Source organism: Leptodactylus fuscus, chromosome 5 (genome assembly GCF_031893055.1).
Source record: "Leptodactylus fuscus isolate aLepFus1 chromosome 5, aLepFus1.hap2, whole genome shotgun sequence".
NCBI lineage: Eukaryota > Metazoa > Chordata > Amphibia > Anura > Leptodactylidae > Leptodactylus > Leptodactylus fuscus.
The window spans coordinates 8,787,655-8,815,435 of record NC_134269.1 but is presented as its reverse complement, the minus strand read 5'-3'; the positions used below and the strand labels follow the sequence as shown (position 1 = coordinate 8,815,435).

Below are 27,781 nucleotides of genomic sequence, written 5' to 3'. Positions count from 1 at the left end.
CAGTACATAGAGTAGTCAACAGAGTAGTAGTCAGTACATAGAGTAATCAACAGAGTAGTAGTCAGTACATAGAGTGGTCAACAGAGTAGTAGTCAGTACATAAAGTAGTCAATAGAGTAGTAGTCAGTACATAGAGTAATCAACAGAGTAGTAGTCAGTACATAGAGTGGTCAACAGATTAGTAGTCAGTACATAAAGTAGTCAATAGAGTAGTAGTCAGTATATAGAGTAGTCAACAGAGTAGTAGTCATTACATAGAGTAGTCAATAGAGTAGTGGTCAGTACATAGAGTGGTCAACAGAGTAGTAGTCAGTACATAGAGTAGTCAACAGAGTAGTAGTCAGTCCATAGAGTGGTCAACAGAGTAGTAGTCAGTACATAGAGTAGTCCACAGAGTAGTAGTCAGTACATAGAGTAGTCCACAGAGTAGTAGTCAGTACATAGAGTAGTCAATAGAGTAGTAGTCAGTACATAGAGTAATCAACAGAGTAGTATTCAGTACATAGAGTAGTCAATAGAGTAGTAGTCAGTACATAGAGTAATCAACAGAGTAGTAGTCAGTACATAGAGTGGTCAACAGAGTAGTAGTCAGTACATAGAGTTGTCAACAGTAGTAGTCAGCACATAGAGTAGTCAACAGAGTAGTAGTCAGTGCATAGAGTAGTCAACAGAGTAGTAGTCAGTACATAGAGTGGTCAACAGAGTAGTAGTCAGTACATAGAGTAGTCAACAGAGTAGTAGTCAGTACATAGAGTAGTCAATAGAGTAGTAGTCAGCACATAGAGTGGTCAACAGAGTAGTAGTCAGTATATAGAGTAGTCAACATAGTAGTAGTCAGTACATAGAGTAGTCAATAGAGTAGTAGTCAGCACATAGAGAAGTCAACAGAGTAGTAGTCAGTACATAGAGTAGTCAACAGAGTAGTAGTCAGTACATAGAGTAGTCAATAGAGTAGTAGTCAGCACATAGAGTGGTCAACAGAGTAGTAGTCAGTACATAGAGTGGTCAATAGAGTAGTAGTCAGTACATAGAGTAGTCAACAGAGTAGTAGTCAGTACATAGAGTAGTCAACAGAGTAGTAGTCAGTACATAGAGTAGTCAATAGAGTAGTAGTCAGCACATAGAGTAGTCAACAGAGTAGTAGTCAGTACATAGAGTGGCCAGCAGAGTAGTAGTCAGTACATAGAGTAGTCAACAGAGTAGTAGTCAGTACATAGAGTAGTCAATAGAGTAGTAGTCAGCACATAGAGTAGTCAACAGTGTAGTAGTCAGTGCATACAGTAGTCAACAGAGTAGTAGTCAGTACATAGAGTGGTCAACAGAGTAGTAGTCAGTACCACCAGGAGACGAATTGAAAGCAAATCACAGTCCATGTGGATCCTGGGTGGTCCTAGAGAGGTCTCTATGAATGATCAAAATAACCTAAGAATGGAGGGCTCAAGTACAAGAAAATGAGGGTATCATGGAGAAATAGGGGGAAGCGGGGGAGTCAGTAAAGGAGGGAGTTGCAATGCAGCAGGTCAGAGGAGGAGGGGGAACTCACTAATTAAAAAGGTCCTGTCAAGGGAGAGAGAGAACAAGGTACTCCCTTAATACTGGGGGTAACCACTGTATGGTCAGGTCAGCAATAGACTCGTCCACAGCTTACATATACATAAATACAATCATGTACAGCAATAGACTCACAGTCGTCCACAGTTTACATATACAGTATATACCATGTGGTCCTGCCTGTATCCTGCAGTGAACCATTGCCTCATCTAATATCTGACAAATATGGCTTTTTCCGTGATGGTTTATAATCTTTCAGTGAAGTGCTTTTGATTTTACAATCGAGACTCACAAGACATGGGCACCCTTGATGTGGGCTGCGAAATTACACATTTTGGCCAAAATATCTATTAATACCTCATGGCTATTCGCAAATTCTTTTGCAAGTTGCAGGGCCTGTTAAGTTGGTTGAAGTACAATATAGTTCTTGTACCTGTGGGGTATGTATGTAGGTGCCAGGTAGCCCACTTGATGTAAAAGTATGGTTGTCACTAGGGTTGAGCGATCAGGATCTGAAAAGATCGGATCCCGATTGGCGATTGAGTAAATTACACCAGCATGATCGGGTTCCGATCCCGCCTAAAAAAGATTGGGAATAGAATTCCGATCGCTCAAGCCTAGTTACCTGCACAAAACCGCTGCCGCATCCCGGAGCTCCAGGCCATTGTTCTCTGTCCTCTCCACTCTCATTCAGACACCGGCACAGGGTAGTCGGGTACAGGGCGCCCACACTCTCCTAAGCCACAACAAGCCCCGTCTACTCCTAGCATCAGTAACACTAGCCTAGGGAGGCGGGGGCACGCACGGTGCTCTGCCAGTTTGTGAATGAGAGAAGAGAGGACAGAGAACAACGGCCTGGAGCTCTGGGTAGTGGCAGCGGTTCTGTGCAGGTAACCGGACAGGGGGGGGACTAAGTAACCAGCAGATTTTTTAATCACTACGCAGCATGGAGTCCAAAAAGCATTCAATTTTTGGACTTCACGCTGTGTAGTGAATAGGATAGTTTTTTAAAATCTGATTTTCGATCATTAAAAAATCCCAATGACTTGCATTAGGATTGGAATTGTGATCGGGATCAGGTTCGGATGGAGAATGATTGGAAATCGGATTTTAAAAACGATCCTGAAATCTCAAGATTGGCTCAACCCTAGTTGTCACTAATAGGCTGCAATCCGGCACTGTGCCCAAGTGTGTGAGTGGATGCTGTGTTACTATGTTGCTCCCATGTAATCTCTACTCAATTGTTCCTGTCTGCATCCTGCAGTGATCCATTGCTTCCTCTAACATCAGGTAAATGTGGCCTTTTTCAGTTTTAAGGTGGGATGGCAGCAGGAATGGTCGATGGAAGAATTAGTAGTTGCTTTCACATATATCATGGTGTCCGATGTATTGTACAGCTAGGTTTTGATATACTCTACACAATGTATTTGCTTTTAGATGAAGAAGAAGCCAGTTGGAGTTCTTGGAGATGACTCGGCCCTGAATGGAATTTGACTACATTGTGCTTGTCCTTCAAAAATAGACACTCAGGAAATGATCACATCTACAGAAGGAAAGTAAGTCCATCTAATTGTCTAAGACCGCACAGGCAAATTTTACAATAGCAAATGAAGCCATGGGGCTCCCCGGACACAGAACACTGATGTTTCCACTTTTGCCTTTACCTTCTACTTGGGTGATGACATCCCAACATGGACATGGAACCAATAACTGGCTGCAGCACTCACGTGTCTCTGGGTAAAGCAGGGCATAGAGACTGATGGGGACTAATGAGAGACTGTTTTCTAAATACTGCCTTGGATGGGCTGTGGGGGACAGACATCCAGAACCTCCACACATCTAATATCGATGGCCTATAAATATTAAAAACTGATCCCAAACTGGTGCAAAACTGATGTTAAAAACTGAGAGACAGCCAGAGATCTGTGAAACACCAATAGAACAAAGGATTATGTAGATAATCTTGTTTCCCTTAGTCCTAACAGCGGCACAATGTGGGGTATTTCGTGCCCCTGTGTGCTGGTAGGACAGGCGGAATTTTAATTAGCCATGTATTAATTTCACATGGCTTGTTCCCTTTAAGAGGGCACAGATACCTCCCCCCTGTGCGTAAATAACAAGTAATAATACATACATTCCAAAATAAACAACAATAGGGGGGGAATCCTTGTGCCGCTGTTAGGACTAAGGGAAACAAGATTATCTACATAATCCTTTGTTCCCTGTCGTCCCTACCAGCGGCACAATGTGGGGAAATAGCAAGTAATCCCCATAAGGGTGGGAGATTAAACACAAGCAGAATGTAATACAGTACGCCCGAAGGCAGTAGCTTCTGAGCCATACCGATCAAGTCGGTAGTGCTTCACAAAGGTCAATTCTGAAGACCAGGATGCTGCTGCACAAATCTGGTCCAAGGTGAGAGCCTTGACCTCTGCCCAAGAGGTCGATACTGCCCGCGTCGAATGGGCCCTTAGGACGGTCGGCGGAGGTAAGTTCTGACTCACAAACGCCAACTTGATTGCTTCCTTCACCCAGCGAGAGATGGTGACCTTAGAAGCCTTGCGGCCTTTATGGCCCCCTACATAATTTATTAACAAGTTCTCAGATCTCCTGAAAGCGCGTGTGCGCTGAAGGTAAATCTGCAGGTTCCGGACTAAATCTAGGGTATGCCACTTCTCCTCCTCAGGGGAAGTGGGCACGGGAAAAAAGGTTGGCAAGCAAATGAGCTGACTCACATTCGCCCTAGAAGAAACTTTCGGCCTGAATCCTGGCAGAAATCTCAACTGAACACGGTCTTCAAAGAAGGCAATGTAAGGAGCTTCCGATGAGAGTGCTTGAAGCTCCCCTACTCTTTTTGCCGAGGTGATAGCGAGGAGAAAAGATACCTTATAGGTCAGCCACTTTAGATCCACCTCCTCCAGAGGTTCGAATGGAGCAACACAAAGTGCCGTTAGGACCTTGCTGAGGTCCCATTGGTGGACAGGAGCAGAAACTGCTGGTCTCAGCCTAGTTGCCCCTTTGATAAAGGTGCTCACTAAAGGATCCTGAGACAACCGCCTCCCCAGATAGGCGGACAAAGCGGCTACATGTACCTTCAGGGTAGAAGCTGCAAGCCCTCTGTCTAGGCCGTCCTGCAGGAAATCCAGGATCGCCCTCACAGGGGGATCGGAGGAGTCCACTTCGTGTTCCGTGCACCAGGCCTGGAAAATATTACCGATCCTACGGTAATTCTTATTGGTCGAGGTGGCTCTGGCGCTGGCTAAAGTCCTTAGGACGCCTTGAGACAGTCCTCTATTCCTTAATAGGGACTGGTCAACCTCCAGGCTGTCAGATTGAATCTCCTCAGATCGTGGTGTCTCAGCTCTCCTTGTGTCACCAGATCTGGGAGGGGGGGAAGCCTCCAATACCTGCCTTGACTCATCCACATGAGCTGGGCAAACCAAGTCCTTTTCGGCCAGAACGGGATTATGGCAATTCCCGAGACTTGGTCCTGTCTGATTTTCATCAATACCTTGGGTATGATGGAAACTGGAGGGAAAATGTATATCAGCCTGAACCTCCATGGGATGGACAGGGCATCCACTGCCAAGGCATTGTCCTCCTGGTACAGAGAGCAGAAGGTTTCCACCTTGGCGTTGAGTCGGGTTGCCATGAGGTCGACATCCGGAAGGCCCCATGTTTGGACAATCTGATGGAATATGTCTTGATTGAGAGACCATTCTCCTGATACAGGGATACCCCGACTCAACTGATCCGCTACTATGTTCAGGGAGCCCTTGATGTGAACAGCGGATAGGTGGGTCAGATTCTTCTCTGCCCACGTGAAGATCAAGTTCGCCTCTCTCAGTAGGGCTGGAACCCTGGTGCCGCCCTGTTTGCTCAAGTATATTACCGTCGTCATATTGTCTGACCGGACCTTGACTGCCTTCCCTTCGAGAAAGGGGGCGAAGTACTTCAGCGCCAGATACACTGCTTTTAGCTCCTTCAGGTTGGAGGTTCCTACCTCTGGATTCCTCCACAGACCCTGGACAGTCCTGCCGTCCAGGTGGGCTCCCCATCCCGAATGGGACGCATCTGTTGTCAACAGGGTCCAACGAGGTTGAACCGAGGACCTTCCGTCTTTCAGGTGTCTCCACCATCTGAGGGAAAGACGGGTACCGGGAGAAAGGCAGATCTTCCTGTGCAGTCCCCGTGGAGATCCGTTCCAGGCTCTCAACACTTCCATCTGAAGGGGACGCAAGTGCCATAAAGCCCAAGGGACCGCCTTGGCTGAAGAAGACATCAGGCCTAGGACCCGCATGGCGGTGCGAATGGTGATCCATCGGGACCTGAGGAGGCCCCGAACCGAAGCTTCTATTTTTGCTCGCCTTGGACGAGATAGGAAAATCTGCATGCTCTGGGAATCCAGAACAAACCCTAGGAATTTCTTCCGGGTGGATGGCACTATTTCTGACGTCTCCCAATTGATCAGCCAACCTAACTCCTGGAGGAAGGCGATGGCTATCTGGAGGTGGTGATGGAGAATTGAAGTAGACTGAGCTTTTATAAGCCAGTCGTCGAGGTAGGGAACCACGAAGAGGCCTTGAAGTCTGAGAGCGGCGGCAACTGGTGCGACCATCTTGGTGAATACATACGGAGCTGACGATATGCCGAATGGCAGAGCAGTGAACTGTAGGTGCTCTCTGTGACCAGCCATAAGAACGGCTATACGTAGATATTTCCTGTGTGGCGGGAAGATGGGGATATGTAAGTAGGCATCCTTCAGGTCCAGGGTGACCATGACCTCGTTGCGCAATAGGAAATTGGTTACTGAGTCTATGGACTCCATCCTGAAAGGTTTTTTCTTTATGAAGAGGTTGAGGAACCGAAGATCTATAATCATCCGCCACCCTCCTGTGGACTTTGGAACCAAGAACACGGGTGAATAAACTCCTTGACCCACTTCGGGAGGAGGGACCCTTTCCAGGGCCCCCTTTAAGAGATATTCTGCGACGGAAGCCTCCAGGCAGTCTTGTTGTAGGGCTGGTAAGACCCGCGTAGTGATGAAACGATCCACCGGAGGATGGGAGAACTCTATTGCGTATCCTCGCTGAACAACTTGAAAGACCCATGGGTCCAGAATGTGAAGATGCCATGCCACAAGGAAATTCGAAAGGCGCCCTCCTACGGGAGAGCTGGTCACAGAGAGCGGCGTCTCCTCAAAACCCCTTCTTCTTAGGGTCCTCCTTGGGGATCCCGCGACCCGCCCCTTTCGGACGGTATCTGGGGCGTCTCTGGCTTCCTTGTTGAGGCCTGTATTGAGACGTGGAGCCTCGACCCCTAGAAGGGGGAGGCCTTCTTTCTCTGGTTGCTTGTGGTAGTGATCTCCCTCTACCATCAGCCAATCCCTCCATCAGATCGTCCAGCCCTTGGCCGAAAACCTTCCCAGGTTGAAAGGGGAGGGAACACAAAGAAAACTTGGAGGCGACATCAGCCCGCCAAGGTTTGAGCCACAAGGGCCTCCTGGCGGCGGTATTGAGGGCCATGGCCTTGGAAGCCAGCTTCACCTGCTGTCTTGCCGATTCTCTCAGGAAATCCGTAGCGAGACGGATCTCCCCCATGGATGCCAGGATGTCGTCCCTGTTAACCCCGGAGTCGATATCCCGTTCCAGGCGGTCCAGCCGGGCTTGAAGCTTATCAGCTACTTCCGTTGAGGCGATGCCCACCGTCACCTGGGCTGAAGCAGACGAATACGCCTTCTTGAGCGTTGAATCCACTCTTCTATCAAGCAAATCCTGAAGATTTGACCCGTCATCGATGGGCACGACAGTGCGACGGGAAAGCTTAGAGATGGCTAAATCCACCTTGGGTGGCGGACCCCAGCGATCCAGCTGGGAGGGATCAATCGGATACACTGCTTTGAAAGCTCTGGTGGTGACGTAAGCCTTCTCCGGCTGCTTCCATTCTTGTTCCATTAGGCTGGCCATGGAGGCGTCCACTTGGAAAACCCTCCGCTTCCCAGAGGTGGACGCAGAGGCTTCCCCCTCGCCAACCTGGTCCCACGACCGGATGGCCTTCAGCAGTTTATTAGTCTTTTCCCGATGGAAAATTGGTCTGCTGGTACAGGAGGACTGATCGTCCGATGATATGGACACCTCCTCCACCTGGAGGCGCTCCAGGGAGGGCAGTGAAGCAGAACGCCTTTCCACGCGCTGCTTCTTGGTGAGCTGAGCCAGTGAAGTACGGATATCCTTTAAAGAATCATCCTGCAAAAAACACAAGGATACTTAGAAGCCGGAGGGGACCCTTCCCCTCTTTGCGGCAACCGTACTCACCATGTACTCCTTGACCCATGCTACCATATCACTGGTAACGGGTTCCTCCCGCAGAGGTCCCCTGCATTGCTGGCAGCGTGACCAGTCATAGCCTAAAGGCAAAACAATGACATTCAGGATACTCCCACCATTGGGAGAATTAGCAGACGAAAAAACCGCACCTACCATCAGGTAGTGGAACGTCACAATCAATGCAAGCCAGGTGTCTCCTTTTAGAAGACTTCTTCCGTCTTACTTGATCCCCGGGAGGGGTAGAAGAGGAAGACATGACAAATAGAAGCTAGCTTTCAGCGATACCTAAGCATGGAATATGAAACATCAGAGGAGTACATTCAAGGAACCATATGAGGAGACTCACCCAGCTTCTGCAGGCCACTTACCAACCTTCAGCAGAGTTTGCAGTAGAATAAATGCAGATTGAAGCGGTAACCACAAGCCACAGCGGAGAAACCAGCTAGGGATTAGACTAGCAGGCAATGAGGGATGCAACCTGCCCCCTTTTTTACAGCCCCATATCCGGAAGGGGCGTGGCCTTAGTCAAAAGCTCCGTTCCTTTGCCCTTCATAACACTCCTAGCCCTTCAAGTCACGCTCCCCCTTTGAGCCAACTACATTGGCACGTACCTTAATCTCCTGAGGACCTCCAGTGTCCAACGCTGCTGTTCGCGTGGTCCCGGAGCGGCGAATGCCGAAAACCGGAAGTTGCCGGTGTTACACTTCTAAACGACCGGCCGGAACCCTCCTACACAGAGGAAAGGTTCCGCGAAAACCGGAAGTTCCCCTCATGGAGCCGCGCGAACACGCCGGCTGGCTGCGCGCGGCTCCGAAGCCCAGCAGGACTGGATGCCGGGGAACAGGAGGTAGGATTGCGTGAGGGAGGTGGGCAAAATAGGTAACTTTAATCTTACCTATTCTCTTTGCAGGACCGACAGAAGTCCAAAGGGGCAGAGTGCATCATTGAAGACACCTGAACAGGTCTGAGCAGGTAAGTACCTGAAACTTCTTCTTACTCTTTCTCTTTAGGAGGACACAGAGTCCTCCCCACCTGTCCGATCCTTTACACAGGACAGAAAAAAACGCACAGGGGGGAGGTATCTGTGCCCTCTTAAAGGGAACAAGCCATGTGAAATTAATACATGGCTAATTAAAATTCCGCCTGTCCTACCAGCACACAGGGGCACGAAATACCCCACATTGTGCCGCTGGTAGGGACGACAGGGAAATGTTTTTAATGTCTGTTTTTGACCATTGTGGTCTCATAGCCTTACTGCACCTTCTTCCCTCCACTGTGTTGTCCTTTGTCCTCGCCTTCGGCATCTTTGGAATCTCAGGCAAATTTTATTTTTGAAATTTCCTTTTTAGCTCCCATTTTTCCAAACGCCATTTTTTATTCTTCCATAAGAGGGCTTGTTTTTTTGCGGTACAGTTAGTATTTTTTGATAGCACTATTTAATGTACTATAGAATATATTGGGGATTACAAAGAGTCATTTCTGGGTTTCTCTGGGAGCTCCTGGCAGATTAAAGGGGTTTTCTGGGCAAAAAGAAAAATTTTCAAAAAAGGTCTGTTAATGCTATCAGTAGGTTAACAAGTGTAATTTCTGGGTTTCTCTCTGGGAGCTCCTGGCATCTCCTGCATTTGTTTACCTAGTGTACCTTCCTGTTCGCTTTTCCTTTAACTACCATAATGCATTTCACTCAGAACTCAGTCACACCACCTCCCCTTCTCACCTACTCTCCCTCCCAGCCCCACCAGATGACTAGGGTCAAAAGCGGGGTGCCGCAGGGCTCTGTTCTGGGCCCAGTACTTTTTAATATCTTTATAAATGATCTGGACGATGGAATTATTGGGGAACTCATAAAATTTGCAGATGATACGAAGATAGGAGGAATAGCCAACACTAGAGAGGAGAGAGAGTGTATTCAAAAGGACTTAGACACACTGGAACAATGGGCTGAGGCCAACAAAATGGGATTTAACAGGGACAAATGCAAAGTTCTACATCTGGGTAACAGAAATGTAAAAAACATATATAGTATGGGAGGAATAGAACTAAGTGATAGCATAGGGGAAAAGGACTTGGGCATAATAGTAGATCACAAATTCAACATGAGCCAACAGTGCGGTGCTGCTGCAAAAAAGGCGAATAAAATTCTGGGATGTATTAAGACAAGCATTGAATCTAGATGAAGAGAGGTCATTATTCCGCTGTACTCTTCCCTGGTCAGACCACACCTGGAATACTGTGTACAGTTCTGGGCGCCTCAATTCAAGAAAGACATCGATATATTGGAGCAAGTCCAGAGAAGAGCAACCAAAATGGTGGAAGGTCTGCAAACCATGTCCTATGAGGAGCGGCTAAAAGAACTGGGATTGTTTAGTTTGCAGAAGAGAAGGCTGAGGGGAGATTTAATAGCAGTCTACAAATATCTGAAAGGTAGTCACAGTGCAGAGGGATCTCCCCTATTCTCATTAGCACAAGGAAGTACAAGAAGCAATGGGATGAAACTAAAGGGAAAGAGATACAGATTAGACATTAGGAAAAACTTTCTGACAGTGAGGGGAGTGAGAGAGTGGAATAGGCTGCCACGGGAGGTGGTGGGCGCTCCATCAATGGAAATCTTCAAGCGGAATCTGGAGAAACATATAGCTGGGATGATTTAGGAAAACCTGCACTCGCAGGGGGTTGGACCCGATGGCCCTTGAGGTCCCTTCCAACTCTACCATAAGATTAAGATTATCTACATCGCTGTTTCCTGGACACACATCTCATGACTGATCTTGGAATGAGTAGGAGAAGCAGACAGTGATGATGAGGATACGTAGAAGGACTCTACTTATAATCTGGATATAGAGACAATTAATTTTTATTTGTGTATCCTTTTACCCAGTCTTGAAGAGGATTGCCTGGTGTTCCTTGCCTCCTACGCTCCACTTACTCCCTTCTGGCTCTGTCGATAACTTGTCGGAGCGGTGGCCCACCTTAGCCAATAATTGAGCCAACTTCTCTAGGTGTCTCCTCTGTGTGTTGGATGTTAAGAAGTGGGGCATAGTCAGGACCCAGGCCACTAATGGATGGGAGCGGTGAAGGATCAGTGAGACCGAAGTAACTTTTTATGTTATGTAGTTAGTAGAGATGAGTGAGTAGGTGTTCGATCGAATACTACGGTATTCGAAATACTCGTACTCGATCGAACATTACTAGCTGTTCGAAGTTTAAGGTTCGATGCAGAACCAGTGTTGATTGGCAGAATGCTATACATTCTGCCAATCAACGCTGGTTCTTCTCTTACCTTTAGAAGTCTTCTCCGTGCAGCGTCCCCTTGGCGTCTTCCAGCTGGAATTCACTCTGCCTAGGCATCTGGCCAAGGCAGAGCCGACTGCGCATGCGTGGGCATGCCCTCGCATGTGCAGTCGGCTCTGCTCAGGCGTCGGGCTGGGCAGAGCCAACCGCGCATGCGCAGTCGGCTCTGCCTAGGCCCCGATGCCTAGGCAGAGTGAATTCCGGCCGGAAGACGCCGCGGGGACGCTGCGCTGGGAGAAGACTTCAAGGGGAATCCAGCCCGACCGCCACTCGTGGACTAGGTAAGTATAATTTTATCGAATTTTGCGTACCCCTGAAACGAGCATTTCCCCCCATAGACTATAATGGGGTTCGAAATCCGTTCGAACAGCCAAACAGTGTGTGGCTGTTCGAATCGGATTTCGAACCTTGGACATTTTATTGTTCACTCATTTCTAGTAGTTAGATATTTAAAACATATGGCTTTTAACCTTGGACTTACCCTTTAACCACTTGGTGACACAGTAATGTACATGTATGACGCTTGGTGCTTGTCTTTATAATGGAGCAATGCTTACTTAAAGCTCCTTTCCCTGCAATCTCTTGTCTTCTCCATTTCTCACTACATAGCAGTCGATGAGTTCAATGAATGCTGTGTAGTGAATACAAGATGCATCAGAGCCCCCACTCCCATTGGATACAGTGTCACTCTCCCAAATCTCTGAACCGCAGAACTGGGTCTGAGGAGTGACCGAGATCAGCTCTGAGACTAAAATAGGGAACAGAATATGCAAATAAGTCCTCCTTGTTAGAATCAGGGAAATTGCACTAGCAACAGATAGATAAAAACTTCCTCTAGCGCCACCTTATGGAATGTAACTTCTCATAGATCAATTCCTGGTTCTTCTGACACCTAGTGTCACAATCTGGGAGTAAAGCCAAGTCAGATCTCAAAATGGAAGAGGAAGGTATTCTGTCTTGGCTTTATTCCCAGATTATGCCACTAGGTTTCAGGAGAACCAGACACTGATCATAAGGGGGCGCTAGAGCAAGTTACCACTTTCCACCAAGAAGGACTCATTTGCATGTTCTTTTAACAGGACATGTATAGTATAATAAGTATAAGATGATGTCTCCTCAATAAGACATAGTATCCCATATGAACTAGAGACTAACAAAGTCACTATAAGGACTGTTGCTTTTTGTCCCCGTATAGTCCCTGCATAGTCTGTAGTGGTCCGGGGTATTTTCATTTTGGGCCTCCCATATACAGAAGGTAATGCTAGATGCTAGTTACATTAAAGTATCAAAGTGTTTGCCAAACATTTTTTATTGGGATGTTTCTTTGAGCAGAATTAAGAATACAGCATAAACCTTACAGTCACTTATATATGTGAGAAGGAAGGTGGTCTCAAGCTTCAATAATGTGAGATGACAAGATACAAGTAGACAGCATCTTCAAGATGGCGATCAAGAGGTGGACTACAGCATCTTATCACGACCAAGAGGTGGACTACAGCTTCTACAAGGCGTTCACCAAGTGGTGGACTGCAGCATCAAAGTCACAACCAAGAGGTGGACTGCAGCATCTACAAGGTGTTCACCAAGAGATGGACTGCAGCATCAAAGTCACAACCAAGAGGTGGACTGCAGCATCTACAAGGTGTTCACCAAGAGATGGACTGCAGCATCAAAGTCACAACCAAGAGGTGGACTACAGCATCTACAAGATGGTCACCAAGTGGTGGACTTCAGCATCTCATCATGACCGAGAGGTGGGCTACAGAATCTTCAAGGTGGTCACCAAGAGGTGGACTGCAAGCATCTTATTATGACCAAGAGGTGGACTGTAGCATCTTCAAGATGGCAACCAAGTGGTGTACAGGGGCATCTTCAAGACGGCACCCAAGCGGTGGACTGCAGCTTTGTAACATGACTAGAGATGAGTGATTAGTACTCGATTGAGTAGGTATTGGATAGAATACTACGGTATTCGAAATACTCGTACTCGATCAAGTACCACTCGCTATTCGAATGGAAGAATTTGATGCAGAACCAGCGTTGATTGGCCGAATGCTATACAGTCGGCCAATCAACGCTGGTTCTTCTCCTACCTTTAGAAGTCTTCTCCGCGCAGCATCCCTGCGGTGTCTTCTTGCTCTGAATTCACTCTGCCAGGCATCGGGCCTGGGCAGAGCCGACTGCACATGCCCACGCTACAAGAAAATGGCCGCTTTGACTGTAAGCCGCCATTTTCTTGTAGGGCAAGCGCAGTCGGCTCTGCCCAGGCCCGATGCCTGGCAAAGTGAATTCAAAGCCGGAAGACGCCGCAGGGACGCTGCACGGAGAAGACTTCTCGGAGAATGCAGCCCGACCCTCACTCGTGGACTTGGTAAGTTCTATTTGATCGAATGTTGCCTATCCCTGAAACGAGCATTTTTCCCCCATAGAGTATAAAAGGATTCGATATTCAATTCAAGTAGTCAAATATTGAGGGGCTACTCGAAACGAATATCGAATATCGAGTATTTAACTACTCGCTCATCTCTAAACACAACCAAAAGGTGAACTGCAGCATCTTCAAGATGGCGACCAAGATGTGGACTGCAGCATCTTATCATGTACAAGAGAATTACTAGCATTAAAGGGAATGTGTCACCAGAAAATAACCATTTTTTAAGAAAAATTCAGGTCAATTAAACAAATTTTAAGAATTTTCGACTATTTTTTACTTTCCATCTTACTATCCTTATGAACCTCTCCCCAGCCATCACCATATTTCATTTCTCGGTTTTTCATTTTGAACGCCCAAAAATCCTATTTTTTTTTTTTTTTTTTACTTTCCCATTCACAAAACCATAGGAAGGCTTATTTTTTGCAGGACCCATTGGTCTTCTCCAAACCATTATATCACCAGGAAACAGAAAGTGACAGACTATTTTAGGTTTAGTGGCAGGAGTCGGAATGCAAATCTTTGGGATAATAACATGGAAAACCAACATGGCTGAAAATTCTTTAAAAAAATATGTTTTCATAAAACAATAGATTATTTTTTGATTGAAACTTGAAAACCTGGACCGCGCATCCACATGATAGGCTAAATTAATGAAACTTTTTTTTTTTAATATTGGCTCAAGAGAATTACTGCGCAAGTTACAGTTTCAAATTTTGTGTTTCGCAACATTCGAATCTGACGTTATTGAGAGAGGTGTCATCTCCTTTGCCTTGTGGTGGCTCCACTCTGGTTTGCATACCGCAGATTCCATATGAGCAAATTGGACTCCAGTTTCCATATTGTCCCCATGTTCCTCCATTTCCGGTTAATATGGTGTGATCTGAACATTGCATCATGATGTTGTTGGCCGCCGTGTCATCCTCATCACCCTGTGGTGGCTCAACTGATAAGCAATAATTTAGCAACCGTCCTCTGGGACACCATGAAACGACAGTCCACTCGCCCCATCTGTGGAGAAATGCCATAGATTAGACGGCTGCTTACGGGTCTTCAAATGTGGTGAGTATAAAAGGAACATTAAAAAAATTAATGTCTGGGACTCCAAAGACCGAGAGGATGAGAACAATAGAAGAAGTTGAAGGAAGAGAGGAAAAAATTTGGTGTAAAAGGTGCCAAAATTTTTACATTTTTGACTCACTTGACAACTGGCCAGGGTTCTGTGACAATGAGCATGACTTAGAGCAATGTATACCGTAGTAAGAATATACTGAGAACCCCCAAATTAGAGGTCTCTTCTAAATATGAACAAAATGAAGGTTGGTTTGGAGTTTCTGTGAACATTTATGTAATGGCCCCCTCAGTGCCCCCATGTGCAGTATAATGGTCCCCGCACATGTAGTATAATGGTCTTCATAGTGCCCCACATGTAATATAATAGCCCTGAGAGTGCTCTACATGTAATATAATGGCCCCCACAGTGCTCCCCATTTAATATAATGGCCCCCATAGTGCTCTACATGTTAGATAATAGCCCCACAGTGCCCTACATATACTATAATGGACCGCCCACACTGACCCCAATGTAATATAATAACCCCCACACTGCTATACATGTTAGATAATAGCCCACACAGTGCTCTACATGTAATATAATGGTGCCGACAGTGTCCCAATGTAATATAATGGCCCCCACACTGCTCCAGTGTAATATAATGGATCCCCCATGTAATGTAATGTCCTCCACAGTGCCCTACATGTAATATAATGGCCTCTATAGTGCTCTACAAGTTAGATAATAGTCCCCACAGTGCCCTACATGTAATATAATGGCCCCCACATTGCCCCAAATTTAATATAATGGCCCCCACAGTGCCCTACACATAATATAATGGCCCCCACAGTGCCCCAATGTAATATAATAGCCCCCACAGTGCTCTACATGTAATATAATGGCCCTCACCATGCTCCCCACATAATATAACGTCCACAATGCTCCCACGCTCAGTGCTGTCTATGGAATGAGTGGTAAGCTGCCCCATTGTCACCTGCCACTCTACTCCATGTTTCTTCTCTGCTCTGGGGTCTGTTGTAACATTGGCTCTCAGAATGGTGAGCACTGAAAACAGCTTACCATGGTCTCCTGGTGTACCTGGAATTAATCATTGGTGGTGGCAGTGTGTGTGTGCGTGTGTGTGTGCGTGTGTGCATGCGTGCGTGTGTGTGCGTGTGTGCGTGTGTGTGTGTGTGTGGGGGGGGGGGGGTTGGCAGAGTCTCTCACTGCAGCACATTCCTCAAGGGATTGTGGGGTGAACCTCCAGCATATGGGTACCGCAGGTTCAAAACCACCAGCTTACAGTAAGGGGTGTGGTCTATATATGACAAAAATGCACAAAATTGCCCCAAATTCACACAAAACTTCCTGGATCAAAGAAGTCACAGATGTTACAAAGTTAGATTAGATAGTTCAAAGATATATCAGATTATCTGTCACTGTGATAAATCTGTCACTGTGATAAATCTGTCACTGTGATAAATCTGTCACTGTGATAAATCTGTCAAAATGGACTAGTCTAAGTTCACACTGTGTCACTGTTAGTAAATGTGGGCCAATGTCTAAGTTGAGCAGATACTTAGATATCAGTTCAGCTGATATTATCTATGAACATTATCTGCGTCCTTAGGATGCAGATAAGCTAAATAAGATGGTAATCTATTGATGTCTTCGTCTCTGTGCAGATCTGCAGACTGGAGACTAGAGGAACAGAGCAGGAGAGAGCTGTGGGGGAATGCGGTCAAGTAAGGGTCCAATCACAGGGAGGAAATTGGCGCTGATTCTGGTGCGGAACCTGCTAATAGATAGAGGTGCCCTGAGGAATTTTTTTTTTCCAGATGTACCCCGAGCCTGAAGAGACGGGGAAAGACTAGAGCAGAGACTGGCTGAAACATTAGACACTTTTATGGACTTACCGTCCTTCAGTAGATGTTATTATTGCCACGATTTCTCCTTTTGCATTGGTACAATATAGTCTAATTGCGTTCCAGGCCGTGTCATCTCCAATTCCCTGGGGTTTCTCTATCTGAAAAACATAGACATTGTGGGTTTTTTATCAAAACATGGGTGTCAGGGGAGCAACTAACGGGGATGCAGTGGAGGGTCCTGGCGATAGCCGCTACCGCTGCGTTTTTTTGGGGGTTGTTTTAATAGGCGGTTACTGGCTGGAGTTACTCCAGCCGGTAACGTTCCCTATATACTTACCGATCCTGGCAGGGGCCGGCAACGATAAGTGACAACGCGGGCCCCACAAGCACTATTATATTCGGCGGTGTTTTTGGATCCACGATTATAATGAGCGGAGGCCCCGGAAGAGGTAAGATAACATAAAAAACTGTGTTACTTACCTCTCCAGGCTCCGGGCAGGCTTCGGCCTACTTGCGTGACGTCATATGACCCGCGACACAGGGAAGATGGCCGACACTGACGGAGAATGCAGGGGAGTCGGGAGTTAGGTAAGTAACAGTAGTTTGTTGTTTGTATCCCTCTGGGTCTCCGATTATTATACTCTGGGGTCTCCAGCATGGGGCATAATACTGTGTGCAGGGGCCAGTATGGGGCATAATACTGTGTGCAGGGGCCAGTATGGGGCATAATACTGTGTGCAGGGGCCAGTATGGGGCATAATACTGTGTGCAGGGGCCAGTATGGGGCATAATACTGTGTGCAGGGGCCAGTATGGGGCATAATACTGTGTGCAGGGGCCACTATGGGGCATAATACTGTGTGCAGGGGCCAGTATGGGGCATAATACTGTGTACTAGGGGCCAGTATGGGACATAATACTGTGTGCAGGGGCCACTATGGGGCATAATACTGTGTACTAGGGGCCAGTATGGGACATAATACTGTGTACTAGGGGCCAGTATGGGGACATAATACTGTGTGCAGGGGCCACTATGGGGCATAATACTGTGTGCAGGGGCCACTATGGGACATAATACTGTGTGCAGGGGCCACTATGGGACATAATACTGTGTTTAGGGGCCACTATGGGACATAATACTGTGTGCAGGGGCCGCTATGGGACATAATACTGTGTGCAGGGGCCACTATGGGGTATAATACTGTGTGCAGGGGCCACTATGGGACATAATACTGTGTGCAGGGGCCACTATGGGACATAATACTGTGTGCAGGGGCCACTATGGGACATAATACTGTGTGCAGGGGCCACTATGGGACATAATACTGTGTTCAGGGGCCACTATGGGACATAATACTGTGTGCAGGGGCCACTATGGGACATAATACTGTGTGCAGGGGCCACTATGGGGCATAATACTGTGTGCAGGGGCCACTATGGGGTATAATACTGTGTGCAGGGGCCACTATGGGACATAATACTGTGTGCAGGGGCCACTATGGGACATAATACTGTGTGCAGGGGCCACTATGGGGCATAATACTGTGTGCAGGGGCCACTATGGGACATAATACTGTGTGCAGGGGCCACTATGGGACATAATACTGTGTTCAGGGGCCACTATGGGACATAATACTGTGTGCAGGGGCCACTATGGGGCATAATACTGTGTGCAGGGGCTACTATGGGGCATAATACTGTGTACTAGGGGCCAGTATGGGGACATAATACTGTGTGCAGGGGCCACTATGGGGCATAATACTGTGTGCAGGGGCCACTATGGGGCATAATACTGTGTGCAGGGGCTACTATGGGGCATAATACTGTGTACTAGGGGCCAGTATGGGGACATAATACTGTGTGCAGGGGCCACTATGGGGCATAATACTGTGTGCAGGGGCCACTATGGGGCATAATACTGTGTGCAGGGGCCACTATGGGGCATAATACTGTGTGCAGGGGCCACTATGGGGCATAATACTGTGTACAGGGGCCACTATGGGGCGTAATACTGTGTGCAGGGGCCACTATGGGGCATAATACTGTGTGCAGGGGCCACTATGGGGCGTAATACTGTGTGCAGGGGCCACTATGGGGCATAATACTGTGTACAGGGGCCACTATGGGGCGTAATACTGTGTGCAGGGGCCACTATGGGGCATAATACTGTGTGCAGGGGCCACTATGCGGCATAATACTGTGTGCAGGGGCCACTATGGGACATAACACTGTGTGCAGGGGCCACTATGGGACATAATACTGTGTGCAGGGGCCACTATGGGGTATAATACTGTGTGCAGGGGTCACTATGGGGCATAATACTGTGTGCAGGGGCCACTATGGGGTACAATACTGTGTGCAGGGGCCACTATGGGGGATAATACTGTGTGCAGGGGCCAAAATAGGATATTACAGTGTGCGCAGAAATGCGTGCGGAGGGGGGGGGGATGTCAAAAGTTTGCCACGGGGCTCGCCATTCCTAGTTACGCCACTGAGGAACGGGTCTTCTTCACGTCTTCTTCTGGCAGTGGCTTTAAACTTCTACACTTAGGTAGCCGATTGTGCATGCCCGCCGGCCACAAGAAAATGGCTGCTTACGATACTGTGTAAGCAGCCATTTTCTTGTAGTTGGTGGGCATATGCAGTCGGCTTTGCCCTAGGCCCGAGGCCTAGAAGTTTGAAGCCAGCTCCGGAAGAAGACCCGCTCCTGAAGTAGATGGAGGCAGTGCTGGAGAGTTCTCTCGCAGCATTGGGGATGCCCCCAGTGCTGTTTGAGCGCTGGGCCCCACCCCCAGTGCTGCGAGAGATTTCTACAGAATGGCAACGTGGAGAAGACATCTAAAGGGAGGAGAAGAATAGGCTTTCTTCTTTCTTAATTGAGTTTAAATGATAATAAATATATGAGAATGAATTGAATTCATTCCAAATTCTGTATATCATGGGTCATCAATGAGGTATCAATCATCCCTATTTATTTCATTGGATGCCATCTGTCATCTACAGCAACTAATATGTCACCAAGATCTAAGTAATAGAGGGATCCCCACCAGGGACCCCCAATATTAACTCACTTTTCTAACCAGATATCACATTATCCAGTTACTGTACCTTTAAGCTGAATCCTGTGGCGCTGGTATTAGGAGGACACCGCTGTTTAGGTCCCCAGTCACCCCAATTTCCACCATTATCAACTTCGATCCAATATCCGTAGGTCAATGTTGTCTGTATTAGTAACAATGCAGCCAGTGAGGAGAACATCTTGAGGGTTCAACGTTGATTCAACTTCTCAAAGTGAATGGAGATCTCATGGCTCGGTCTGAATTTATAGTCTGGATATGGCACCGGGATTTTTTTCTCTTTGGATGGCCTCTCGCCATTAGCACTAGATTTACTACATATTAACCTGGTCAAATATTGATTTAGAGGGGAGTTATTTTACTAGCAAATTACCAAGGAAAACAGAATTGAATAACAAGTCATTATATGTTTATGGTCAGGGGGGTATTTTTAATGGAATGGTCACAAAATCCCAATTCACCAAGTCACCCAATTATTATGGAAGGCGGAGAAGGATGGAAAACGGGGAGGGAAAGGTCAAAACATAAGTCCAAGCTATCCAATAATTGACAAAATAATGTATTTTGTGATAGAAGAGAAAAGCCATTCATAGAAGACCCCGCCATAGAAGAAAGCAGCGACTATCTCTGCGAAGAACCGGGCAAGAGTGAATAGGACATGTATGTCTATGGAAAAACAGATGGTAAACAGAGGCTACAAACTATGAGTTTAAAGAAAAAAAAAAGCCACCAAAATTTTTCAAAAATTTAGCTATACAGTACATGGAAATTGATGCTAAAGGAAAACGGTGACATCACTATTCGGAGAAATTTGAAAATCCTGATGGATCCATGATTGATTCACAGTGGTTAGGTGTTATAACAGCACCGGCACCAAAGGCCTCAGTCTTGGCCATTATACTTGAGGCTGGACCAGATGAAGCTCCCATGGCAATCTGGGCCAGCTCCTTCCACTGCTCTAATCTATTGGTCCAGAATTCCATGGGGCAAAGGATTTTCTGGTCTATAGGTGCACTCTAGATACAACTGTAACTGCTGGTGCACCCGGTGGGTGCCCGGTGGTTGTTGTGTCTCTGATTGGCGCTGAAAGCTGAAAATTTTTTTGGTTTATCTTCAACATACTGTACTAGTTATGGCTGCTTCTGCTACTTTTGCTCTTAACAGTTGGGGTTATGGCGTTGTCAGAGGAGGTGGAACGCTTGGTGAGGTCGAGTAGGCAGAGGCCACCACGGTATGCATACGACTAGTAGTTGTAGTGGTCTCCATAAAATGTGTAGTAAGATGGGTATACAGCCTATCCTGATAATATTCTAATTTGTCTTCCCTTTAAAAAGACGGGAAGAATTATCTTATTTTGGCAGTATAACAAGGGTCTAAGAGTACTGCCATCCATATAGTCCTAGGATCCCTGACAGTGTCATACACTATGTATTATAGATATATAGTCCTAGGAGCCCTGACAGTGTCGTACACTATGTATTATAGATATATATATATAGTCCTAGGAGCCCTGACAGTGTCATACACTATGTATTATACATATATAGTCCTAGAAGCCCTGACAGTGTCATACACTATGTATTATAGATATATAGTCCTAGGATCCCTGACAGTGTCATACACTATGTATTATAGATATATATAGTCCTAGGAGCCCTGACAGTGTCATACACTATGTATTATAGATATATATATATATAGTCCTAGGAGCCCTGACAGTGTCATACACTATGTATTATACATATATAGTCCTAGAAGCCCTGACAGTGTCATACACTATGTATTATAGATATATAGTCCTAGGATCCCTGACAGTGTCATACACTATGTATTATAGATATATATATAGTCCTAGGAGCCCTGACAGTGTCATACACTATGTATTAAAGATATATAGTCCTAGGAGCCCTGACAGTGTCATACACTATGTATTATAGATATATAGTCCTAGGAGCCCTGACAGTGTCATACACTATGTATTATAGATATATAGTCCTAGGAGCCCTGACAGTGTCATACACTATGTATTATAGATATATATAGTCCTAGGAGTCCTGACAGTGTCATACACTATGTATTATAGATACATATAGTCCTAGGATCCCTGACAGTGTCGTACACTATGTATTATAGATATATATATATATATATATATATATAGTCCTAGGAGCCCTGACAGTGTCGTACACTATGTATTATAGATATATATATATAGTCCTAGGAGCCCTGACAGTGTTATACACTATGTATTATATATATATATATATATATATATATATATATATAGTCCTAGGATCCCTGACAGTGTTGTACACTATGTATTATAGATATATATATATATATATATATATATAGTCCTAGGAGCCCTGACAGTGTCATACACTATGTATTATAGATATATAGTCCTAGGAGCCCTGACAGTGTCATACACTATGTATTATAGATATATAGTCCTAGGAGCCCTGACAGTGTCATACACTATGTATTATAGATATATATAGTCTTAGGAGTCCTGACAGTGTCATACACTATGTATTATAGATACATATAGTCCTAGGATCCCTGACAGTGTCGTACACTATGTATTATAGATATATATATATAGTCCTAGGAGCCCTGACAGTGTCGTACACTATGTATTATAGATATATATATATATATAGTCCTAGGAGCCCTGACAGTGTTATACACTATGTATTATATATATATATATATATATATAGTCCTAGGATCCCTGACAGTGTTGTACACTATGTATTATAGATATATAGTCCTAGGAGCCCTGACAGTGTCATACACTATGTATTATAGATATATAGTCCTAGGAGCCCTGACAGTGTCATACACTATGTATTATAGATATATAGTCCTAGGAGCCCTGACAGTGTCATACACTATGTATTATAGATATATAGTCCTAGGAGCCCTGACAGTGTCATACACTATGTATTATAGATATATATAGTCCTAGGAGCCCTGACAGTGTCATACACTATGTATTATAGATATATAGTCCTAGGAGCCCTGACAGTGTCATACGCTATGTATTATAGATATATAGTCCTAGGAGTCCTGACAGTGTCATACACTATGTATTATAGATATATAGTCCTAGGAGTCCTGACAGTGTCATACACTATGTATTATAGATATATAGTCCTAGGAGTCCTGACAGTGTCATACACTATGTATTATAGATATATAGTCCTAGGAGTCCTGACAGTATCATACACTATGTATTATAGATATATAGTCCTAGGAGTCCTCACAGTGTCATACACTATGTATTATAGATATATAGTCCTAGGAGTCCTCACAGTGTCATACACTATGTATTATAGATATATATAGTCCTAGGAGCCCTGACAGTGTCATACACTATGTATTATAGATATATATAGTCCTAGGAGCCCTGACAGTGTCATACACTATGTATTATAGATATATAGTCCTAGGAGCACCAAATGTTCCACTGAAAATCTGTATGTTGGAGAGACCGGCCAGAAACTCAGAATGAGAATTAATTCACAATTAAACAACAGAGAATAGACCTTCCCGTGCCAAAACATTTCTGCCAGGAAGATCATAATATCACCAGTGACATGAAAATTTTGATTTTAAGAGGGAATTTTAAATCAAGAAAACAGAGACTGATTTATGAGTACAAGTGCACCCTATTTACCACTCTGGAGAATGGAATGAATACATCACTTGGATTCATGTCATTCTATACAAATCACTGAACTATTACAGCTATAAAGATAAAGAACCTGGGAACTGGGAATTGATTATTTGTTATTGTATGTATATAGTAATAAGCCTTTTCCCCCCTCCCTCCTGTAATCCTATCCCTATGTGTCCAGTTATACATAAATATGCAGCCTGCAGAAAGTGCTTTTAGATATATCTGAGGAAGAAGCCGAGAGTATGCTTCGAAACGTTATATTCTGTCATCATTATGAGTTAGCCATTAACCACATGAGGACCGCCGTACGTAAATTTACGGCCTCATGTGCTGGTACCTAAAGACCGGACTATTGCCGAAATACGTCCGGCCTTTAGGTACCTTTCTGGCGGGGGGAGGGGTGCGGAGGGGGCAGGGGTTAGGTGTTACTAACACCTAACCCCTTCCTCCATAACGTCCAGTCGGAACTGAGTCCGACTGGACGTGTTAACCCTTTCGATCGCGCCGTCAAACATCACGGCGCGATCGAAAGGGATCCGCCGACAGGTTAACCCGATCGGCACCCCCCGCGGCGAGATCGGGGGGTGCCGATGTCAGTACAAGGTAGTCTAGGGTCTGGCCAGTGACCCCAGACTACCGGAGCCCCCACATACCTGGTGATCCTGCCAGGCGGTGGAGGAAGTGAGCGATGTGTCTCACTTCCTCTGCAGCTTACAGGACACGAGCAGGCTCATGTCCTACTCGTGTCCTGTCTGCTACTGTGCTGAATCAGCTGATGCTTTCATCAAAGCATCAACTGATTCAAGTGTCCTAAAGGGACACATGAAAAAGTTAAAAAAAAAAGTTTTTTTTAAAAAAAATAAAGTGTATGAAAAAAGTAATAAAGTTCTAAAGTCCAAAAATCCCTTTTTTCTATACAAAATGAATTATATAAAAAAAGTACTAAAAATTCAAAAAAAAGCAATGCATATTTGGTATCGCCGCGTCCGTAACAACCTGTACAATAAAACTGAAATAATATTTAATGTACACGGTGAACGTCGGAAAAAAAAAAACGGAAAAAACTCGCCGGAAATAATGATTTTTTGCCATCTCATCCTACAAAATATGCTATAAAAAGTGATCAAAAAGTCATATTCACCCCACAACAGTGCCAATAAAAAGCGCACATTTTCCCGCAAAAAATAAGCCCTCAACCAACACTGTCAACCGAAAAATAAAAATGTTACGTCTCTCAGAAGATGGCGATGCAAAAAACATTGATTTATGTCCCCATATGTGTTTTTGTTCTGCAGACTTAGTATCGCATAAAAAAATAACATAAATGAGGTATCGCCGTAACCGTACCGACCCGCAGAATAAAGGACACATGTTACTTATACTGTACGCTGCATGGCGAAAAATTTAAAATGTAAAACTCAATGCAGGATTGATTTTTTTTTTTTTAATCCAGCAAGAAAGAGTTAATAAAATGTATTCTATAAGTTGTAGGCACCCAAAAATGGTGTCATTACAAAATGCATTTCATCCCGCAAACAACAAGCCCTTATATGGCTGCGTCACCAGAAAAATAAAGAAAATATAGCATCTAGCAATGTCAAGGCAAAACCCCCCAAAAATCGCCAAATTATTAGAACACAACTGGCTGCGGCAGATAGGGAATATATAAGCTGTGCGAGCGAATATCAGGGGACACCCCAGATTTACAGCTTATGAGCGAAAAAACACCAGAAGTGACCCCTAAAGTGACCCCCACAGTGACTCCCCCAATCATAGGAGCTACTGGGACATAGTAGGGAATTTGGTGTCTGCAATGTTCTCCGCACCGCTTATATATTCCCTCTTCGCCATCCGCTGTGCAGTCACGTCCGGGATACTAATACTCACTACACCCCCTGATAAATTCTTTGAGGGGTGCAGTTTTCAAAATGGGGTCACTCCTTTGGGGAATCCACTTTTCTGGTACCTTACAGGCTCTACAAACATGACATGGCGTCCAGATACCAAACATCTGAATCTGTGCTCCAAAAGCCGCATCGCGCTCCTTCGCTTCTGCGCCCTGCTGTGCGCCCAAACTGCAGTTTATGACACATGTATGACACTGGTGTACCCAGGATAACGTACGTAATGTCATATGTGGGTATAAACTGATATTAGGGCACAGCCGGGCACAGAAGGGAAGAAGGGTTATTGGGTTTTTGGAGCACAGACGGTTTGGTTTTTGGATGCCATGACACTTTTGTAGAGCTGAAACGCCAGTAAAGTGGAATCCCCTGATATGTGACCTTATTTTGGAAACTACACCCCTGAAGGATTTCTCCAGGGGTACAGACAGCATTTTTAACCCCCAAGTGTTGCTATAACTTATTATCCATAAATGAATACGAAGCTGATTGTGAGAGGTGAAAATGACAATTTTTCCAGGAATCCGTCATTTCTGTGCGTAACATGTTGTGCCCGCCTTGTATCAGAGATGAACGCTCTAAAAGCTGTTGTGCCCAGGATACCCGCTTACCAGTGTTTGGAGTGTCTCTGCTGACATAAGTCGGGCACAACATATCGGGCACTAAAATGGCGAATCTCTGGAAAAATTTCATTTTTAACTTCTCATTATCAGCTGTGATTTCATTTCTGGAAACTAAATAAATGCAACACTCAAGGGTGAAAAATGCTCGCTACACCACTTGATAAATCCCATGAGTGGGGTAGTGTCCAAAATGGGGTGACATGTCTGTGGATTCCACTTTATTGGCAATTCAGGGGCTTTGCAAAAGTGGCATGACTTCCAAAAACCAAACTGTGCTCCAAAAAACAAAATAGCGCTCCTTCCCTTCTGTGCCCGGCTGTGCCCAAACAGCCATTTATACCCACATATGGCATTAAGTACGTTATCCGGGGTACACCAGTGTCATACATGTGGGCATACACTGCCATTTGGGTACCCAGCAGGGCGCAGATGTGAAGGAGCGATATGTGCTTTTGGAGTGCAGATCTATATTCTTTGTTTTTGGACACCACGTCACATTTGCAGAGGCCCTAAAATTGTCCCTACAAAATGGGGTCACTTTTTGGTAAATTCCAGTTTACTGTCACCTGTGTAGTTTCTAAAATGGGGTCACAATGGGGGGTTTCCATTGTATTGATACTTTAGGGGCTCAGCTAATTCGACATGGCACCTGAGAACTATTCCAGCCACATCTGCTTTCTAAAAGCCAAATAGCGCTCTTTCCATTCTGAGCCCCACCGTATACCCATACAGCAGATTATGGCCACATATGGGGTATTGCCGTGTTAAGAAGAAATTGTGTAACAAACTCTGGGAGGCTTTTAATTCTTCAGCTACTTGCAAAATTAAAAATATGGCGCTAAATGGACGATTAATTGGAAAAAAAAAGTAATTTTTCATTTTTACGTCCCATTGTTAATAAAATCTGTGAATCAGCTGTGAGGCCAAAATGCTCACCAAACCCCTAGATAAATTCTATGAGGGGTGTAGTTTCCAAAATGGGGTCACTTTTAGGGGGTTTCCACTTTATTGGTACACTAGGGGCTCTGCAAATGCGACATGGCACCTGAAAAATATTCCAGCAAAATCTGCCCTTCAAAAGCCAAATAGCGCTCTTTCCATTCTGAGCCCCGCCATGTTCCCATACAGTAGATTATGGCCACATATGGGGCATTTCTGTGTTCAGGAGAAATTGTGTAACGAACTTTAGGGAGCTTTTTTTCCTTTATCCTCTTGTGAAAATGAAAAATTTGGGGCTAAATTGACAGTTTGTTGGAAAAAAAGTAAATTTTCATTTCCATGTCCCAATGTTAATAAAATCTGTGAAACAGCTGTAGGGTCAAAATGCTCACTCTACCCTTTGATATGTTCTGTGGGGGGTGTAGTTTCCAAAATGGGGTCACTTTTAGGGGGTTTCCACTGTATTGGTTCTCTAGGGGCTCTGCAAATGTGACATGGCACCTAAAAATTATTCCAGCAAAATCTGCCATCCAAAAGCAAAATAGCGCTCCTTCCATTCTGAGCCCCGCCATGTTCCCATACAGCAGATTATAGCCACATATGGGGTATTGCCGTGTTCAGGATAAATTGTTTAACAAACTTTGGGGGGCTTTTACTCCTTTAACCCCTTGTGAAAATGAAAACTTTGGGGATAAAGTGACATTTTAGTAATTTTTCTTTTACACATTCCAATGTTAGTAAAATCTGTGAAACAACTGTACGGTCTAAATGCTGACTATACCCCTTGATGAATTCCGTGAGGGGTGTAGATTCTAAAATGGGGTCACTTTTGGGGGGTTTCCATTGTTTTGGTACGCTAAGGGCTCTGCAAATGTGACATGGTGCCTGAAAATTATTCCAGCAAAATATGCTGTTCAAACACCCAGTGTCACTCCTTCCCTTCCATGCACTGCTGTGTACCCAAAAATCAGTTTACACCCACATGTGGGGTATTTCTGTGTACGGGAGAAATTGCATAACAAAATGTGAGATG

General features: G+C 45.2%; 1 protein-coding gene and 1 pseudogene across 1 annotated transcript; both read right to left on the bottom strand.

Annotated features, from left to right (window-relative positions):
• LOC142204380 (NACHT, LRR and PYD domains-containing protein 12-like) overlaps positions 1-27,781 on the bottom strand; it is a 997,553-nt pseudogene that overhangs the window by 556,229 nt on the left and 413,543 nt on the right.
• Positions 14,301-19,778, bottom strand: LOC142202526 (vitelline membrane outer layer protein 1-like). Its single transcript, XM_075272681.1, has 3 exons — positions 19,629-19,778; positions 16,570-16,679; positions 14,301-14,610 (listed from the first exon to the last, which is right to left on the bottom strand). Exons 1-3 carry the CDS (start codon positions 19,776-19,778, stop codon positions 14,301-14,303), a joined length of 570 nt encoding a protein of 189 aa, XP_075128782.1.